The 21,058-nt window shown below is 40.9% G+C and overlaps 1 protein-coding gene across 1 annotated transcript in view; it reads left to right on the top strand.

The window, feature by feature from the left end:
- LOC124151459 (retinal guanylyl cyclase 2-like) overlaps window positions 1–21,058 on the top strand; it is a 596,567-nt gene that overhangs the window by 485,747 nt on the left and 89,762 nt on the right. The window contains exon 16 of the mRNA XM_046523944.2: window positions 17,636–17,727. Within this exon, the coding sequence (XP_046379900.2) occupies window positions 17,636–17,727 (92 nt within the window). The remainder of the gene's footprint in view (window positions 1–17,635; window positions 17,728–21,058) is intronic.

Here is a 21,058-nt window from a genome sequence, read left to right as displayed (position 1 = left end):
GCGTGCGTACTTCATAGTGACACACCACACACTGATCCCGACCTTCCTGGTGTACCCCTTTATGACAAATTATACAGAATGTGTTTCTGTTTCCTGAGGCACCGAGACATCTTTCCTGCATGACGGTGTTAGCCTGAATGAGGCACCTGATCTGCAGCCTCTCTCTTTTATCAGGCAGTGGCAGGAGGGAGTTGCAGCTGTTGATCTGCCTTCTTGGACTTTCTTTTGGTGCGCATTTGCACCATCCGCATGAGTGCATCAGCTTGATACACTTTCATGAGAGGGTCATGAGCCTTTACTCCTTTTGGCTTCCTTTTGGCTTTCGTCGATGTCATCATAGGCCGGTGATCCTGTTTTTTTTAGGAGGGGTGCTTGAAGATAATGTTGCCATTACAACAGGATGCGTGTCAAGACTCCTGCAAGTGTTCCACTACTGCTGGGCTGCATCAGGTAGCCAAGACGTTCATCCATAGCTATACGTGGATTGACAATTTTAGTCAGGGTATGTTTATGTCTCTGCAACCACGCCTTATGTTGAGCTTCCAATGGGACGGGTCCTGCTCTCAGGTTCCGCACGACAATCGTAAACCACTGCAAAAGTTGATTTCTTCTGCTGCTGCTGCAGAGGTTGAAAGGGTTGAAGATCGTGGGGTGAGGAGGGTGGCGAGGGTGCTGATTATGTTGAAGGACGTGGTTGTTGCTGCTGACGATGCATGTTCACGGGTAACATCGAAGAGTGAGACGGTCCTGGTGGTGAAGAGGTCTTCTTTTGAAGTGCAGAGGACACAAGTCCCCGTAGCGATGTGGGGGTGTAGACCATGTCATAGAGATCCATCATATCCATCTCTTGGTCTTTGTTCTTTCCCTTTGTAGTATGAGTCTGTTTCCGTCTTCGCCCCATGATGACTGTGACTCAACTGAAGGAAGGTCAGTGGGTTTGCCTGCTTTTATGAAAGTCTCCTCTCCTCATCTCATAGTTTCGGTACATATACGATGGGCATCTCGGATCTCGAAAACCGGCGGTCTTGCAACGTGGTGGGTTTCAAGTCCAAGAACATGTAAGTGTAAGGTTCTTGGGTGGCGTCTTCATAGGCTTCACGCAGAAAAGGAACTTTGCCTGGAAACACCTGGCGAGCCAGACTGTCGATCTGCGATGCATCTCTCAAATTTTTAAAGAGGACCATGTAGTGAGCATTCAGACTAATGGTGCGATGTTGTGGTGATTGAGCAAACAAGTTCTGAGTGAGATACAGCACGGATGTGTTTTGGTGATGACTTTTCTTGGTGAACCATCGCAGCACTTCCAGCAAATCATCTATGATGAGCCAATGCGGGGACACCCCTTTTTCAGGCAAGGCAGGATCCGCTTCTTTCATGCTGTGCACAAACTCAAGAGTGACCCCTAAGCGGTCTGCCATCTCTTCCAGCTCATGATGGAGCGGTTGCCATTTGCTATACGCCCACACGAGCCGATGGGGTGGCATATCCAACACCTCGGTATGATGCATCTGCTCCATACATGATTTCACAAAGGAACTTTTTCCAGATCCTGTGGGTCCCGCAATGAACATCGTAAAAGGGTGATGTAGAGTCAAAGGGGAGGTCATGACCTCTTCCTCCTCACCATGCGACGTCATCCTGTGTTCGGGGTGACTGATGACACCAGGCAACTGAGACTTACAAGCATGGGCTGACTCTTTTATCTATTTTTTTTTCAACGAGATGACAGACAGACAGACAGCGTTGACGACATCTCAACTCAGCCTCTACCCTCGGTCTGGCACACTATCGGAGTTGAGATCAATCAAGACACAAAGAGTCAGTTCAATCAAGCTCTGTTTAATGATGAACAGTAACAACTTCAACTTAGATACAATGGGGACGATGCAAACAATGCAAAACAATGCGAAAAAAGCGGACTACAACCATCGTTACAGTCACACAGGTCTGCCCAATGATACTGGTGGCGTTGTTACTGCTGGTGTTGCTGCTGCATCTGAGGCTGATCATCGTGCAGACGATAAACGGTGCAATCAATGGTGAATGGTGCTGAGGTTACTGCTGCGACGAGTGCTGCTGCTGCTTCTGCTGCTGCTGTGGGTGTTGTTGCTTCTGCTGGTGCCTCTGCTGCCGCTGCGGTTAGTGCTGCAACGAGTTCTGCTGCTGCTGCTTCTGTTGGTGAGGGTGTTGTTGCTGTTGCTGCTGCTGCGGATGTTATTGCTGCTGCTTCTGCTGCTGATGAGGGTGTTGTTGTTGCTGCGGCTAGTACTGCGACGAGTGCTAGACCCGAATGATGTAGCATGGCCGCCTTCCTAGGATGACGTTTCCGTTCCCATTGTCCCGTTCCTGTTTCCCGTTTCTGGTTCCCGTACCCAGTTTTATATCTTCTTCTTCTTCTCCAAACGAGTTTGTTTCCAGTTTGTTTCCAATTGCTCTTTTCAGGGCCTCCCATCTCTCCCGAAAGAACGCTTTCATCATTGCTTTAACTACCCTCTCCACCACCAACAAAGAACCCTCCTCCTCTTCCCTCCTCCCTCCTCCTCCCTCTGCCGCCATCTTGGATGAGGATGCCCCCTCGGAACCGGATGTGATGTCCTTCTGAGTGAGATCATCGAACTGGAAGTGCAGCCATCTTGGATGTGCAACACACCCCTCCCAGAACTGGAAGTGCCGCCATCTTGGATGTGCACGCCCTACCCGGACCCGGAAGTGCCGCTATCTTGCACATGCGCAGAGTCACTTCCGGTACCAGGGTACTGTCTACAACTACTAATATCCAATAAGACAAAAGATATGTCTACAAAGTCTTATAGATTGCCTTGAACTATTTTATTTAAGTAAATCTATATTAGAATAACCAGGGGTCCGGAAACCATCATATGCGCCGGACATGTCCGATTGGGAATCTCAAATGTCCGGTTTAAAATATTGCTTACCGGACATTTTAAAAACTATTGTCCGGACATTCTTAAATTTTGACCGGACATGATCAACAGTTAGGACTGAGCAGTTTCTGTCTGCAGTTGTAACACAATGAAGATTATCTACACTGACAAGCTTTGTTTGTTTTGATTGCTGTAAATACATCGTACCTACATGATAGTCCAATCGGTCAATCACTGTAATAGGCAATAAACTGAGTTGACACTGATTAATCGAGGATTAATTACTGAGAACATCTTGTTAATTTGCGTGAAAGGTGTTTACAACTGTACATAAATACCTTGCATCATCGATGTACATCATTATCCTCACAATGTTACGATACGTAACCTCAGACAAGAAGCGAAAGCGTGACGACAGCCAGTCGACCGATGCAGATCAGTCGAGCGGATCTGCCAAACACTCAAAGTCTAGACGATCATTTTGTAAATCGTGGCTAACGACTTTCACTTGGTTGACATACAATGAAGATTTGCAGATTTTATTGTTTTCAGTAGCTAGTCGTATATTGAATCTTAATTGACCGCCATTTTGCTTTCTCGGACGATCGATATCAATTTTTTTTATGGTCAATAATTAAGTACAGATGAAAAAAGTATTCAAATAACTATTGCTCTCAACGATATTTTAGTATTTGTGATTAAATTATCTGTCTTGTTTTTAAAAAATCTTTAGTTTAAAAAAAACACTTTTCCCGTGAGGTCACGTGATAACCAAATATGGGATAATAGTCTCGATCCAAATGTTAAAACGCGTACACTTGAGCAGACTCATGAATATAACTCATGAATATTAATTAGACCGTTTACTACGTTAACAGATCGTTATTATAACAGAAACAAACGTATGTTTTCCATCTTTATCTAAAATGATATTATTTGTTATTAATTGTCCGGTGAATTAAACAATTTAAATTGAAACAATTCATAATTCATCATATTATGAATACGTAAACTTGTAATGTGTGTGAAAAGTCGTACTAAAATACGCTATTTGAAGGGGGCGTGGCCTAAATGCAAATGTCCGATTGGGATTTTAAATTTCAGCAATTACTTCAATTTAGACTCATTAAGGATTAGCCCCCATACAAGCTTGTCTATAGTGACACCACAATCTCTTTCAAAGCACCGAGTAAATTTGTCAACAAGATTAGTGCCAGTCCAACAGGATTAACAGGATTAAGTATTCCCCTCTGTCTAGCCATTCATTAACCATAAGGCACCCCCCATCGTGTATCAACCAATTATATTCCTTTTTATTGTTCTAAGTTTTGTTAAATACTTACAGAAGCAAAATGTTAAGCAGAAGGGGTTTGTCGCTCTAACCAAGCAGATCTCTCTCCCACAGCCCAGGGTTGTACCAACTCTCTGTGGCACCCTCAGCTATAGTTAAGATATTGTTCATTGTTAATTGTTCTTGTAAATAAAATTGTGATTAGTCTCCTGTGACTGAGGCTCTTTGCTGACTAATTCCCCCAAGAAAACCAGCACGCCATTTGGAAGGTTTTGTTCATCCGAACAGAACCATAATATTTCTATCAGGAATAAATGTGCGAAATATTAGTTCATTTGACCCATGTTTGATGAAGCCTCAACTGTTTGAAAGCACCCACCCTCTTTTGACGCCTTATGCTGAAATTAATCCAGCAGGCGGAGGTAAGAAGTGCGAAAACAAATCAGCGCCAGACTGTGTAACAAGTACGGTCTTTTAACATCATTTGATATGACATGTCCGGGGACTCTTTACCACTTGACCATTGAGGCAGTCATAGGTAATTTAATTAAGGATTGAATTGAAAAACTGATGTGCAAACTGTATGAATCTGCATACGAAACGACAATGAAAACATGTTTTATCTACAATAGTTTAACCAAAAACAGTTGTATGTATCAAAGCAGACAAAAGTGACGAGATTGATAAACATTCCGTGTGTAGGAATACATACTGTGGCGTGACATAAATCCAGTGATTGTTTGATTTATGCACATACCTTGGCACGCCTACAAAGTCAGTAGCCAATCAACAGAGAGTATGATAAAAACAAAGTACATAGGACCTGTCAATCAAGACAAGAGGCAAGAAGAACTGCAATAGTCAGACTGTACTGAAACGGAACAAATATGTTCGGGAGAAGGCGGCTGTTTCAAATGACATGGTCAGTTACCGCCAGATTCAAACATTAGTTCCCTGAGAACGGGAAGACACAGTTGGAAAAATGCTAGTCGGAAATGAAACCTGAAGACATGAAAGTTGTGGAACTGAGGCAAGCGGGGAAAAAACAGGCGAGCGAGCCTGCATGTTGCTGTTTTATTCCTTCTCAGCCTTCGTTCTCAAAAAGTTGTTTGGACTCTGAATATGCATGAATTTTGCTTAATGTCCTGTGCATGACGATACACGTGAGCAGAAAGAGAATTCCCTCAACTGTAATATTGGGATTCCCAGACATTCCGTAGTAATAAAAGTAGTCCTTTTCAGTGGGCATGGCTTATTTTTTTACATTCATTGGGAAATGAATGCAATAAAACGTAACCAATTCAGCTAATCAGAGTGCAGGAATTTCAATTAACACAACAAAATTTAATTATTATAGTTTATTTCATCTTTCAATTCGTAACTTGCAGACATGGCTGCAGGTGGGCCAAAACTTTCTTTGGAAAGTCCATAGTTTAAGTATGTTATGTCACCAAGCTTCCTTAAGGTAACTTTATGATAATAATCCATTTCTTTGGGCCCACATTTTGTGATTGCAACAAATCATGAAGCTTCTTAAAACTTTCTGATAACCATTATTTTTAACTTATCCTGCATTACTCCACAATGGATTCACTGCTTAACTTATGACAACAAGGACAGTGCAACAGCGATGGTCCTGGGTGAAGAAATAAAGTTGTTACTCTGAAGTCCCACTTTTACTGACCACCGCTTCTGTCCTGTGACCTTGATGACACCTAAGGTCACCTTCTTCACATCAATTCTATCCAGGGGTTGTGGGGTAGCCTAGTGGTTAAAGCGTTAATGTTTGTACGCCACCGGGAATTCACCATGCAGACGGCTACTTTATCAACTGGGATGGATAATCAACGAGGCGAAGTTGGAGTTAACTCCATCCTATCAGCTTCAGTTCATAGGAGGCCTGTTAAGCAGTCGGGTAGCCTAGTGGTTAAAGCGTTAGTTCGTCACGCCGAAGACCCGGGTTCGATTCCCGACATGGGTACAATGTGTGAAGCCCATTTCTGGTGTCCCCCGCCGTGATATTGCTGGAATATTGCTAAAAGCGGCGTAAAACCATACTCACGCACTCACTCACTCACTCACTCACTCTTGTCACCTGCACTACACCAACCTGCCAGCCTGCCAGTGATAAGTGTAGCTAGGGTTACTCACCTCGTTTACAACTGAACAATTCCTGAACCCCTTACATCAGGCGTCAGGATCCACTCAAGGCCATCACTCTACAGGCTCAATTGGTGGTTGGTAGAGTTGAATGTTTTAGGATGAGTCTCTTTATCGGGGATATCCCCGAGTCTACAACTGTTTGTGGACGCCTCCCTTCAGTGATGGGCTGCTCACCTGCAAGGCTAGACAGCCTAAGGGCTATGGTCCGGCGCTCATCAAAAGTGACACATTAACAACTTGGAGTTGGCAGCGTTAATTCTGGCCATATCCCATTGGCAGAATCAGCTACAGTCTTCCCAACTCGCAATATCCACAGACAACAGCACTGTGGTGTGGTGCCTCTGCAATCAGGGAACAACGCACTCCCACTCCCTGCTTCAACAGACATTCAGGTGTTTCCATCTAGTGGATCGTCTGGAACTACAGTTGTGCAGAGGGACTGTCAGCTTGATCCGGAGCAAGTTCCCGGATGTGATGGACCTAATGAAGTCAGGGACTACTTTACTACACTCCTAGGGAAGAAGGCCCAAGTCCCAGAACCCTGGGGTTTTACTCACCAATATATCTGGTCGCCAAAAAAGACAGCTAGACATTTCGCATGATCTTCAACGTGAAGTTGTTCAACGCGCAGTACCTAGGGAAACCAGCTCATTTCGTATGACGTCTGTCACGCTTCTTCGCACAAGGATATCATTCAACAATGGGACTACATGGTCAGCTTGGACCTTGGAGCCAATCCACCACGAACACCGGCATTACTTCAGGTTTATTTTCCAAGGTCGACACTACCAATGGAAGGTGCTCCCATTTCGGAATTTCTTTGGCCCCATGGCTTTTTACCTGCCTTACCAAGCGCATTTCGAGGTTCCTACATGTCAGAGGGGTTGTCTTTGAGCTGTTCACCGACAATTGCATTCAGGCTCACACCGACCGGAATGTCCTAGTCGGAGTAGCTTCTGCACAAAGGCGAGTTGTCTATCAGCTTGGCTGGCTAGTCAACATGGAAAAGTTGGAAACCACTCCCACTCGGCAACTACAGTTCATCGGAGCACTTTTCGACACTGATCTCAGGAAGATGTTCGTCCCTCCGGACAGTGGACAAAGATACAACGACTTGTACCTTTAGCACTCAGACAGTCACTACTTCTACGACAATGGCAGCTGTGTTCGGTCTATTGACATAGGCATGAGCCCTCACCCAATGAGGTTGACTCAAACTATGGCCAATTTAGCGCTTCCAAACATAGTATCTTCAGATCGACGATTGTCGGGACCCGATTCAACTCCCATAGCATCTGTACGGCCAGCTACAATGGTGGTTATCCAAAACAAATATCTGTTCAGGAGTTCTTCTGGAACCCTTTCTACCAACACACCACTTGTTCATGGATGCCTCGACAGTTGGGTGGGGAGCACACCTGCAGTATCAACAAACTTCAGGACGTTTTTTAGCAATAGAATCGACCCTTGATGTCAACAATCTTGAATTCAAGGCGGTCAATCGAGCGATCTCTCATTGGGCAGAAGTACTTAGATCTCTCATCTGATGATACAGTTCGACAACGCCTCAGTCGTTGGTATATCAACAAGTTGTGTTCGACCCAGTCAGCTTCCCTGTTGGCTCTGACAATGGATGTTTATCAACTGATCAATGAATTGGGCATCAACGCCCGAGCTCAATACATGCCTGGAATTAGCAATGTCATAGCAGACTCCCTGTCCTGTCTGGATCAACAATCCTCAACAGAATGGTGTCTACACCCAAAGACCTACCAGACACTACCAGATTCCTACAATTGATGAAGTGCTTCCTCGTCTTGGAACAGCCAAAGTCTTCTCGACATTGGATGCCAAAGATGGATTTTGGCAAGTAGAACTGGATGAAACAAGTAGCTACCTAACTACCTTCTGGACTCCTCTAGGACGATACAGGTGGCTACGAATGCCCTTTGGCATCGCAATAGCTCCAGAAGAATATCAGAGACGTCAGCATGTAGTTCTGGAAGATTTACCTGGTGTAGATGTAATTCATGATGACATTCTTGTGTTTGGCTGTGGAGACACAATTGAAGAGGCCACACAAGATCATGACCAAAATCTCATCGGTCTACTGCAAAGAGCCAGATCAATCAACCTGAAGTGGAACAAAACAAAACTATGACTTCGGAGGTCAGCAATACCTACCTTGGTCATCTTCTTACAGCAGAATGTCTCAAACCTGACCCTGACAAAGTGTGTGCTATCACAGAGATGCCCAAGCCAACTGACAAGAAAGCTTTTCAACGCTTCATTGGTTTCATCAATTATCTGGTGAAATTCTTACCTTGTTTGTCAGATGCCTGTGAACCACTGCGACGTCTCCTGGACAATGACGCAGTGTGGTGTTGGCAAACACAGCATAAGGCTGCATTTGAGCACATCAAGACTTTAGTGACTAACACTCCTGTGCTCAGATACTATGATGTGCATGAAGAAGTGACCATACAAGCAGATGCAAGTGAAGTAGGACTAGGTGCAACCTTGCTTCAAAATGGTCAACCTGTGTGCTTCGCATCCAGATCACCTACAGAGCAGCGATACGCACAAATTGAAAAAGAATGCTTAGCTATGGTGTTCGGCTGTGAACGCTTTGATCAATATGTGTGGGGTCGTGAGCTGATCAATGTACAAACCGATCATAAGCCACTTGAGACTATCTTCAAGAAATCTCTTCTCTCTTCTCCCAGAAGGCTACAGAGAATGATACTATGTCTGCAAAAGTACCACCTTGATGTCCGCTACAAGAAGGGCACAGAGATGTACATTGCAGATTTCCTGTCGTGAGCCTGACTTCCACTCAGGAAGATAGAGCCGACTTTGAAAGACTATGAAATCTTTGCTGTTTCGGAGGACACTTCCTTCATCAGCGAACTGGAGAATATCAACGCTGCAGAATGTATCACTGTCACAGATCAGCGTCTCGATCAAATTCAGCGTCTCACTCAACAAGACGTAAATCTCCAGACTCTCAAGTCCACCATCTTAGCCGGCTGGCCAGAACAACGTGAGGACACTCCAGTGTGTGTCAGACACTAACGGACATTCTGAGAGGAACTGAGTGTTCAGAATGGTATTCTCTTCAAAGGATCACGAATTGTTATTCCGCCAGCGGTGCAAAGTGAAATACTTCAGCGCCTTCATGGAAGCCATCTTGGAGCCAAAGCATGCATCCCAAGGGCACGTGATGTTGTATATTGGCCAAACATGACTGTAGACATTAAAGACCATGTTGGTCAATGCTCAGTGTGTTCAGAAATGAGGCTCAAACAGCAGAAGGAAACCTTAGTGTCACATGAAGTGCCTGAACGTCCGTGGAGTAAGATTGGTGTGGATCTTTTCACTCTACATAATGAGGAATATCTTGTTCAAGTAGACTATCATTCAGACTACTGGGAAGTTGACAAGCTGACAGACACAACTTCCACATCTGTTGTTGAGTGTATGAAGGCACAGTTTAGCAGACATGGCATACCAGATACCATAGTGTCGGATGATGGTCCACAACTCACATCACGAGAGTTTGCTCAGTTTGCCAAAGACTGGGAATTCAGCCATGTCACGACATCACCTTATCACAGTCAGTCAAACGGCAAGGCCGAATCAGCTGTAAAGATTGCAAAGAAGCTGATCAAAAAGTCACAAAGAGAAGACAAAAACCCATGGAAGGCAATCCTGGAATGGCGTAATACCCCTACTGAAGGTATGGACAGTAGCCCTGTACAAAGAATTATGTCGCGTCGAACACGCACAACTCTCCCAGTTGCTACACAACTTCTGAAACCTGAGGTTGTTGACAGTGTCAGTGCCAAGAAAGCCCTCAAACACAGAAAGGCTAAATCTATTACGACAGTCATGCTAAGGAGCTACCTGAACTCACAGTTAGTCAACCAGTACGTGTTCAACCAGTGCCTTCCGACACAACGGGTAAATGGCGTCACGGGACTTGCGTCAGACAAGTGTCGACAAGGTCATACATTGTTGACATTGATGGTAAAGAGTACAGGCGCAATCGCAAGTTTCTTAGATCAACGTCTGAAACTACACCACCAAAACAGTTGCCGGAAGTTACCAGTGAGATTGAACCAGATTCTCACATAACAGCGAAAAAGACAACTGCTACCAAGACATCGCCTGTTGTGAAACCACCTCCTTCATCGCCACCAGTACCAGCCTCTCTAGAGCTTCCTAAGGAAAACATCAAGACCACCAGGACAAGAGCAGTCAAACCACCAACCAGACTAAAAGACTTTGTTACCAACTAATTGTGCCAAGAAATGAGCACGATTTGTGAAGTGTTTCAGTTTGACGTCAAACGCAAAAAGAGCATTATGTTTTAATTTCTTTGTTGTGTTCTCAGTATGGTATTTTGTCTTTCAGAGACATTCCACAGAGACTTTACTTAGTTAACATGTTAAGTTTTATAAAGCAATTTGAATATTTTAAAGAAACTAATCTGTACATTATTCTCAACCAATCTGCCACAATATACCAGTATTTTAATATTACTTAACTTTTTGAAGAAAAGGGGGATGTTACGAGAGTAATCCTTTTCCGTTATAACTGCACACATTCTTACTTTTGTATGTAACCCTGATGTGTTCTACGTCATTAAAATAGTATACCAACAATATTCTGCCAAGTACCCGCTTACATGGCATTATCGGCTTGGTGTAATGTCTGCACTGTCGTTGACTATATCTTTTGTTTGTTTGTGTTTAACGCCACACTCAGCAATATTCAAGCTATATGACGGCGGTCTATAAATAATCCAGACTGGACCAGACAATCCATTTACTGACATCATGAGCATCGATTTACGCACTTGGGATACAATGTCATGCATCAACCAAGTCACCACCCAATCCTGTAAATTGCCTCTTACGGCAAGCATGGATTGATGAAGACCTATTTTAACCCTGGATCTTTACGTGTCGTAGACTATACCTAAACCTGCCCAGTGTGTTATTGGTTTCTACAGTTATAGGCTAAGTAGTATAGGTAATGGGGGTTCTGCCGCAACTCCACTGGAGCAGGATTCATATACCTATACTGCTACTACAGGGGGAATTTTTTATGCCAAAATGATGATGCGATTTAATGATAGTCATAAGATTAAGTTAAATTGGCTCTAGCTCACCAATACCTGGGGCCAATCATTGCTTCTATTAGTATAAAAATGATGATGTGATTCAACGAAAGTCGTTTTAAAAGAAATATCAATATTAATTAATAATGGATAAAATTTACTATAGCCCACGAGGATATTGGAAAGGTGTAGGAGCAATAAAAAAATTAGCCACCACGGCTAAGGTATCTAAAGATGTGGCCAAGGATTGGTTAAAGAAACAAGCAATGTGGCAAATATATTTACCGGCACCGCGTCAAGAAGGCGTCTTTTTCTTGTTCGGCACCCCTGATTTCGGCACCCCTACAATATTTTTTTCCACTAGAGCAATAGGATGTGTCCAAAGCATACATCTGTGCCCAACGAATTTCCAATTGAACATTTGTGCCCAACTACAGTATAGAACAAAAATGGAAGAAGCGAAATATACAACTATGGAGAGCATGGGAATCCGCGCAGAAATGTCTATATTCCAACATATACTAGTGGAGAATGCATACGAAGACAACTTGCTACCAGATATATCCAAGGTAGACTATTTGGAAGGAAATCTGGGTAGAACACATCTAGAATCTTTGGATGGCCTGCCAACATTTGTAGACGATATGTATGCATTTGGCTATCTAGAAGAAAACGATATAGTATCTCTACGGGGATCTGTGTCTTGTACAACTGGAGAAAGTGGATCTGCAAAACGTATACTACAAGAAATACAAAAAGCAACGCAGAAAGTATACGGATGTCGCGTGCATGCTACTATTGCAAATACAATTTCCTATATAGGAGGCTCTGGGAGCAAAATACGAGACACAATACGACGAATACAAAAACAAACAGAATACAAAGCAAAGAAAAAATGGATGGAAAGATTTTCCAACGAAGAACCCAAAGGTATATTTGTGTGCAAAATAGATGTCTCCGAGTTGTCCCTAGAGGAAACACAAAAAGGGTTGGATGCACTACACACGCAACTATATTCTTTTGGATACGAGATATATTCCATAGACTATACTAGAGACTTTTCTGGTGTACTAGATAGGAAAAAACTAGTGGAATACCTACAAAGGGAGGGATACTTTCTACAAGGTATACAATACGATTGTGGAGAAAGAGAAGGAACAATTCTAGACAATACAGCGTCTGTAGGAGAACATGTATGTACTTGGGTATACAGTAGGAACAATAGAACATTTTCCGCGAAGATATACAACAAAGTTGTTTCCAATTTCGAAGCGGGGGACGTTCGGAATCCAATAGGAGCACATCTTTGCGAATATGTAGATTGTCCAAATAGACACCTACGAAAAACATTTTTGCATCCAGACGTACAGAAAAGAGGTTGTTCTCGAATAAAAGTATCTGCGTATGCACCAGACGAAGACATAGGACCTTGGGTTGTAGACGAAATTCCAGAGTTGGTATCCCCCAAAGAAGAACCACTATTTCTCGAACAACCACCAGAAAACCAATGGAGAAACTTGGCAAAGAAATTGGATAGATGTTGTATAGCCGCCTCTAGACCTCTTGGGAAGATATTTGTAGCATGGTATGCACACACAAAAACTAGGAGAATAGCAGGGATACATATACATCCGAAAAAAGAGACAGTAGAAGATACGAAGAAATGGGAAAGAGCAGTAGAATTTGCAATTGGAGACTTTGGGTTTCGCGCTTGTCCAATATTTCGTATAGACATCCTATCTTCCACAAACGAAGGTGTAGAGTTTGGACCACTTCGATGCTATACAAAAGCAAAAGATTCCAAAACTATTCTTGCGCCATCCAAACAACCAACAAAAATATCCAAGGCAGATACAAACCCTTCCATGCTTCTCCCAAGCACAGAACACATAGAATGGATATTCCGGAAAAACAAATCCCAGAGAATAGGAAAAGAAGTTTCCCAATTCCAAGCAATAGAAATGGAAACCAAAAGACAAATATCCACTCTTTCCAGATCCACTAGAGAACAAAGATTGCAAGACATAGAAGACTGGAAATCTTATATTTTGCTATATTTTGCTATATTTTGCTATATTTTTGCTATATTTTGCTACAAGCATTTGCTTGCTTTTCCTAGGTACAGGATTCTTGGTGCGTGGAATTTCTATGTATAGGATTCCTATTGGAGACAAGATATCGTAGAATATGTATACGATGCCGCGAAAGAAAATTCTATCCGAAGAAGAGTTGGAAGAAATTCATGCCCTTCGTGGGAGCATCTCCGTGGAGGATGCGAAAAGAAAATATGGTATTGGAGCTGGGAGGTTGTATAGAATATGGAAAAACTCGGAGAACCCTGTAGAAAGCACGACACAGGTGGAACCATACAACCCTATAGAGCGTGTGTCTCCCGAAGATATATTGGGAGATATATATAGAGTATTGTTGGATATACGAAACAATATTGCGAAGGAGAAAGAAAATTGGAGACCTTGGGGAAGGATGTGGAGGATATAGAAGAAGAAGTAGAGTCCTTGGAAAAGAATGTACAGAAAGCGCAATGGTTTGCCAAATACACAAATATAGCGGGATATATTCTCTTTCCAATTGTTGTACTATGGAAGCTACGGAGAAAAAAGGAAGCTCCCATTGTTCCACCGCAGGACCCTCCCACAAAACAGGATGCTTTTCGAATGCTATAGATTTTCCATTTGGATATATGCTATATATAGTATAGTATAGAAACAACGATGCAATATGTCCAAGAAAATGGTATGCCCAGAAGATTTTGTGTAGAAGATTGGAAGAAATACGATTTTGGAAATGCCAAACATGTATATACTGCAAAAGAATACATAGAGAAAAACAGAAAGTATCTTTGTGGAGAAGGGGGATGGGAAATAGATGGATACCTTGCAGAAGGAGAGGAAGAGAAAGTTTGGCGAAGGAAAAAATATGGAGGAAAGTTGTATATTGCTACAAATAGAATAGGGCACTCTAGACTTGTTTTGCCTTGTGGTATGTTTGCGTACTAGTGTTTTGCAGATATAGATACCAATCTATCTTTCTTCCTATGTATTGTTCTCTTTTCTCTTCCTATTTTGCATAGTATTGGTGCTGTATATGTATCCAAGGGATCCAATTTTGCGACTTCTTCTTGCAAAAATGTTCCATATACTGGAATTTCCGATCCATCTGTTGTTTGTAGAAACAGAATAGTCCTTTCCAATCCTCGAAATATACCTTTGGCAAATTTTCTACATGTATATTCTCCTTCCAAATCCAATGCTTTTGTACATTCTTTCCATGCTGGCGCTTTTTCTATATATTGTATGGAAGAATATTCCACTTCTTCTTCGAATTTGTCTATCTTTGTATTTGCTGCTAGTAGTTCTTGGTTTGGTGTTTTTTCTACAACTAGTGGATTGTATTCTATTTTTTTGTTCTCGTTGTTGTAGAACATTTTTGTTTCTTCCACGTGCAAAGACAATTCGTCTCCTTCTACCATTGGGATCCAATACATAGACTTTCCATATCTATCCGGTTTTGTGTGTTGTGCAGCTGTTTCTAGCAATTCTAGTATCTTTCACAGTCTTTTTGTTTGCCAAATAGCGGGAAAACAATATACATCTACATTTTCGATATTTTCGATACATCTAGCTACAACACGTTCTCCTTTCCATCCAAGTATAGAAATGGTTTTTCCCGAAAATTCGGACACCTTTCTACACCAGCTTCCCAAATTTTGTTCTACAATATTTTTGGTATCTGTAGATGCAGTTCTATATTCTTCTATATTCTTGTATGTTTTTTGTATTTCTTCTATTTCTTGTTCTCTCTTTTTCCTTTCCTCCTTTTCTTTTTGTATTCTTTGTTCGTGTATTTTTGCAATATTTTCTTTCCATAGATTGCTATCCAACCAGTCTTCTATGTCTTGCAATCTTTGTTCTCTAGTGGATCTGGAAAGAGTGGATATTTGTCTTTTGGTTTCCATTTCTATTGCTTGGAATTGGGAAACTTCTTTTCCTATTCTCTGGGATTTGTTTTTCCGGAATATCCATTCTATGTGTTCTGTGCTTGGGAGAAGCATGGAAGGGTTTGTATCTGCCTTGGATATTTTTGTTGGTTGTTTGGATGGCGCAAGAATAGTTTTGGAATCTTTTGCTTTTGTATAGCATCGAAGTGGTCCAAACTCTACACCTTCGTTTGTGGAAGATAGGATGTCTATACGAAATATTGGACAAGCGCGAAACCCAAAGTCTCCAATTGCAAATTCTACTGCTCTTTCCCATTTCTTCGTATCTTCTACTGTCTCTTTTTTCGGATGTATATGTATCCCTGCTATTCTCCTAGTTTTTGTGTGTGCATACCATGCTACAAATATCTTCCCAAGAGGTCTAGAGGCGGCTATACAACATCTATCCAATTTCTTTGCCAAGTTTCTCCATTGGTTTTCTGGTGGTTGTTCGAGAAATAGTGGTTCTTCTTTGGGGGATACCAACTCTAGAATTTTGCTACAACCCAAGGTCCTATGTCTTCGTCTGGTGCATACACAGATACTTCTATTCGAGAACAACCTCTTTTCTGTACGTCTGGATGCAAAAATGTTTTTCGTAGGTGTCTATTTGGACAATCTACATATTCGCAAAGATGTGCTCCTATTGGATTCCGAACGTCCCCCGCTTCGAAATTGGAAACAACTTTGTTGTATATCTTCGCGGAAAATGTTCTATTGTTCCTACTGTATACCCAAGTACATACATGTTCTCCTACAGACGCTGTATTGTCTAGAATTGTTCCTTCTCTTTCTCCACAATCGTATTGTATACCTTGTAGAAAGTATCCCTCCCTTTGTAGGTATTCCACTAGTTTTTTCCTATCTAGTACACCAGAAAAGTCTCTAGTATAGTCTATGGAATATATCTCGTATCCAAAAGAATATAGTTGCGTGTGTAGTGCATCCAACCCTTTTTGTGTTTCCTCTAGGGACAACTCGGAGACATCTATTTTGCACACAAATATACCTTTGGGTTCTTCGTTGGAAAATCTTTCCATCCATTTTTTCTTTGCTTTGTATTCTGTTTGTTTTTGTATTCGTCGTATTGTGTCTCGTATTTTGCTCCCAGAGCCTCCTATATAGGAAATTGTATTTGCAATAGTAGCATGCACGCGACATCCGTATACTTTCTGCGTTGCTATTTGTATTTCTTGTAGTATACGTTTTGCAGATCCACTTTCTCCAGTTGTACAAGACACAGATCCCCGTAGAGATACTATATCGTTTTCTTCTAGATAGCCAAATGCATACATATCGTCTACAAATGTTGGCAGGCCATCCAAAGATTCTAGATGTGTTCTACCCAGATTTCCTTCCAAATAGTCTACCTTGGATATATCTGGTAGCAAGTTGTCTTCGTATGCATTCTCCACTAGTATATGTTGGAATATAGACATTTCTGCGCGGATTCCCATGCTCTCCATAGTTGTATATTTCGCTTCTTCCATTTTTGTTCTATACTGTAGTTGGGCACAAATGTTCAATTGGAAATTCGTTGGGCACAGATGTATGCTTTGGACACATCCTATTGCTCTAGTGGAAAAAAATATTGTAGGGGTGCCGAAATCAGGGGTGCCGAACAAGAAAAAGACGCCTTCTTGACCAATCCTTGGCCACATCTTTAGATACCTTAGCCGTGGTGGCTAATTTTTTTATTGCTCCTACACCTTTCCAATATCCTCGTGGGCTATAGTAAATTTTATCCATTATTAATTAATATTGATATTTCTTTTAAAACGACTTTCGTTGAATCACATCATCATTTTTATACTAATAGAAGCAATGATTGGCCCCAGGTATTGGTGAGCTAGAGCCAATTTAACTTAATCTTATGACTATCGTTAAATCGCATAATCATTTTGGCATAAAAAATTCCCCCTATAGTAGCAGTATAGGTATATGAATCCGGCTCCAGTGGAGTTGCGGCAGAACCCCCATTACCTATACTACTGGCTAATATCACTTTTTAACAGTGATGGTAAATCCATGAAATTTTCAACAACAGAGAAGTTTGGTACTTTGAGTCACTTAATCTAAGTAAAATAATAGACAAAATTTAATTATATTTTTCAATGCAATATGTATATACTCCTAATTGCATATATGTTATTTTCATTTCTATTCATTTTCAGCATTTAGGATTCATGTGAGCCAACAGTGTAGAGATGTCCTTGATATTCTTGGGGGCTACCTGCTTCAATTCAGAGGAGAGACAGAACTTAAGGTTTGAGACACTTCCTCTCCATAATTTGGTTTGAATGAATAATGTTGCAAACGAAAGATGTAAAACTTATTTTGGACAGTTTAGAAACATTACTTTACCTAAGCAATTCAGCTTATCCTTGCTCATGGGAGTATTTGTATAGATTTTTAAATGTACAAACCGACCTAGTTAACTTACACTGTTAAGACTGTTCACTCACTACTTCTCCAAACGTACTATATATGTCAGGGAAAAAAATATCAAAGATCCCAGGGCCATCTTCAACCTTTACGAAATGCATTATATCTTAAATCTATCTTGATAAATACCAAGGATCCATTTGCCAACATCGCTTCGTTGCTAGTCTGATGTGAAGCATGCGATGCTACAATAGCTGCCAATCAAACTCCTCAGCAAGAGAAAGTTTGTAGGAACTAACTGATAGGAAAGATGGAAATGTTGAAGTCGCCTCCTGAAGCTAATGGTAGCGAAAGGGTATGGACTGTTCATGACATGATTGGAATGTACCGATACTTGCTCATCGACTATGTATTTGAGCAGCTTCTTAGAGTAAGTGAGTTGGGTTTCACACCTCTTTTATCAGTTTAATGTGGGAGGAAAGTCTGAAGTGATGGAGGTCTCAGACGTTTACCACTTTACAGCCTGGTTCCCTGGGTAGGCTGCGCTGGCGCTACACTGAGCCAGGCAATGACTGCACAATGGCCGCCTCCACTAGACGAACAAACAATGAGGACACGCCATGTATTTACTATAGAAAAACTCTAGAACGGGTGGTTAAAAAGATTTCTTAGCATTTTCAGGAATGCTCTTGCAATGTATTTGTCACAAGAATAAAGTCCATTGTTACCTTCAGTGAAGGACAACATTATTTAGGCTGTTTTGAGACTCGAAAGCGGTTGTCACATCGGTGAAATGTAAACAATGACACATACCCCATTTTCAGCAGAGTTATGTGAGTTAATACTTCATGTCAGCTCACTGTTATCATGAAATCGTAAACATAATACATGGAATTAAACAACCACGTCAATGAAATACCGTTTCTTTATCATCTTTATTTTAGAAAATCTGATTATGCAAATGTCACCAATTATGCCCCGTTTTCTCCCTTTGTTAAGTGGTGGGTTTAGCGGAGTTAGCGCCCAGTATAATAACTAGAAAAACAAACACTTTTGATCCGTAATAATGGTGTTTAATGATAAGGTCTGTTAATGGTTCGGAAATTTGGCCTCTGGATTTTATTCACATGAAAAGCCATTTACTGGCATTTGTTTTCTTATTACACAATGAAATTAATCATAGATAGATCTAATAATTTTGGAAAAATAATTGATTGATTTCAATCTAGTGTTTTTTAACTATATGTGTGCTTGTAAAAATGTCGATGTGAATGGCATAATAATAAAGAATATGTTCATTAATTTGAATTAATTTGGTACAGTAGCATACACAGCCATGTGTATTCTCTTTTTCACTGGATGAAAAAAATAAAAATGTAACAGTAGTCATAGTGTGGCAAGTAATCAACTGAAGACACTTAAGCATGAGGTTACAGAAAACTTTATTATAAATTACACCATTGGCAGATTTTCTAGTTGATATGGAAAATCACTATGCCATGAAATTCTACTAGATAACAATGCCATGTTTGAGATCCAGACACCCAAACAGTTTGTAATGAAAGTGTCCACTGATTTTGTTAAGAAAACCATAGGAAACTATGTGTGAAACACACACTTTCAAGGGCTGTAGTTTATCAAAGACATATTTGGTAAAAAGCTAAGCAGTTGTTACAATTTAATAATGTTCCCATCTGTCTATTGTCATAAACATGATATTGGGGGTGGGGAGTGGGGGGTGTCACCGAGTTATGATGATACATATTATTTATTATCAAAATTCAAATAATGCATTCTAAGGAACACACATGCAAGTCACAAATAACCATAACATTCAAGCAAATTAAAACATAATTGTAATTTAACATGTATCTACTGATCAATCTGCATAACTCCGAAGGGTTTTCATCAATCAGACATCTGAGAAAATTCTATCTTGGTTTTTTTTACTACAAATTGAACAATCTAAAAACATACAAAGCTGATGAACATGATGTCCTGAATAAAAGCAAAAACAAAAATTATCTGTTTGGAAACTTGTTAGTATGTAATTTACAATGCAAAAGTGGTCAACAAGTTCAGTATAAATTCTCCTTAATTCAAAGCAAAATTGCTGATTGTGTGTTGATCCAGGTATGGAAGCAGTACTGTTAAAGCATAGAGTGTGAAGAAATGCATCATTTTATCCACTGGCTGAATAAATGATGACATCATATTACATGTATGTGATTTGTTACTTCTGTCAGATCTACAGATCAGTATATGCTTTGATACTGGCTTTAAGCCCCCAAAACTATGGTACTCATAGTCAAGACAGGTTCCATTGGTACCAGTAATCATTACCCCTAGTTAAATGGTTCACAAATAAATATAGGAAAGTACATGTCTCCAGCTTTCATCCACAAATATTACAATTTCTGTGCACTTTTAATGTTATGTATTACCGTCATGATCATACTGGGTTTTTTCCTTTGCTTGAACAATAATGTATCTTAACTTATTTTATTGAGTGGTTTATTTGTAGTTCTCCCATAACAGGGCTTGATCTCCAATCGCCAGCAGTGGTTTATTCGTAGGGGTTTATTTTTATTTACGCAATCTGATTGGCTGGCTGAGAGTGGAGAGCTGTGTCATCACGTTTTGATTGGCTGTCTAAAAATAATTGATGGCACTTTTTTCGGATCGGGGATACCCGAGGTCGTCTTAGTACAGGAAATCCCCATCTGTCAAAACATTACCATAGTGACGATGTTTCCATCTCCAAAAGATGGTGACCAAGAGAAGATTAGTTGGGGAGGAAGGGATGTGATATGTGGAGATGTATTAGAGAATTTCGGCTTCCAAGTGTACGAGATTCAGTTGCAGAATGAGAAGACAGTAACGGAAGCGAGATACCGCTTCGATATTACAGGACCAGGTGAGCCACTCCGGTAGATTCTTCACTGGGCTTTTTCAAGATTAATGAAACAACTTAATTAATTCTTGTAAAAAAACTGATAAAAATAGCAAAACATACCATATTGTTTTTGGTACCAGTATTTTTTAAAAATAACCATCAACCACATAAGAAATGTCACATTGTTTCGAAGTGTTGATCTAGAGCCGATTGATCATTTGTGTAACCCACCGTCAAAAATATATTTTATAGTTATATTAAAATATTCAAGGTTTATATTTCATATTTTAAGAAAATAAACACCTTAAATAATTTG

The sequence above is a fragment of the Haliotis rufescens genome, unplaced genomic scaffold, assembly GCF_023055435.1.
Source record: "Haliotis rufescens isolate VD_foot unplaced genomic scaffold, xgHalRufe1.0.p SCAF_9, whole genome shotgun sequence".
NCBI classification, from domain to species: Eukaryota; Metazoa; Mollusca; class Gastropoda; order Lepetellida; family Haliotidae; genus Haliotis; species Haliotis rufescens.
Note: the sequence above shows the minus strand (reverse complement) of the source record. Positions and strands in the feature narration are given on the sequence as shown.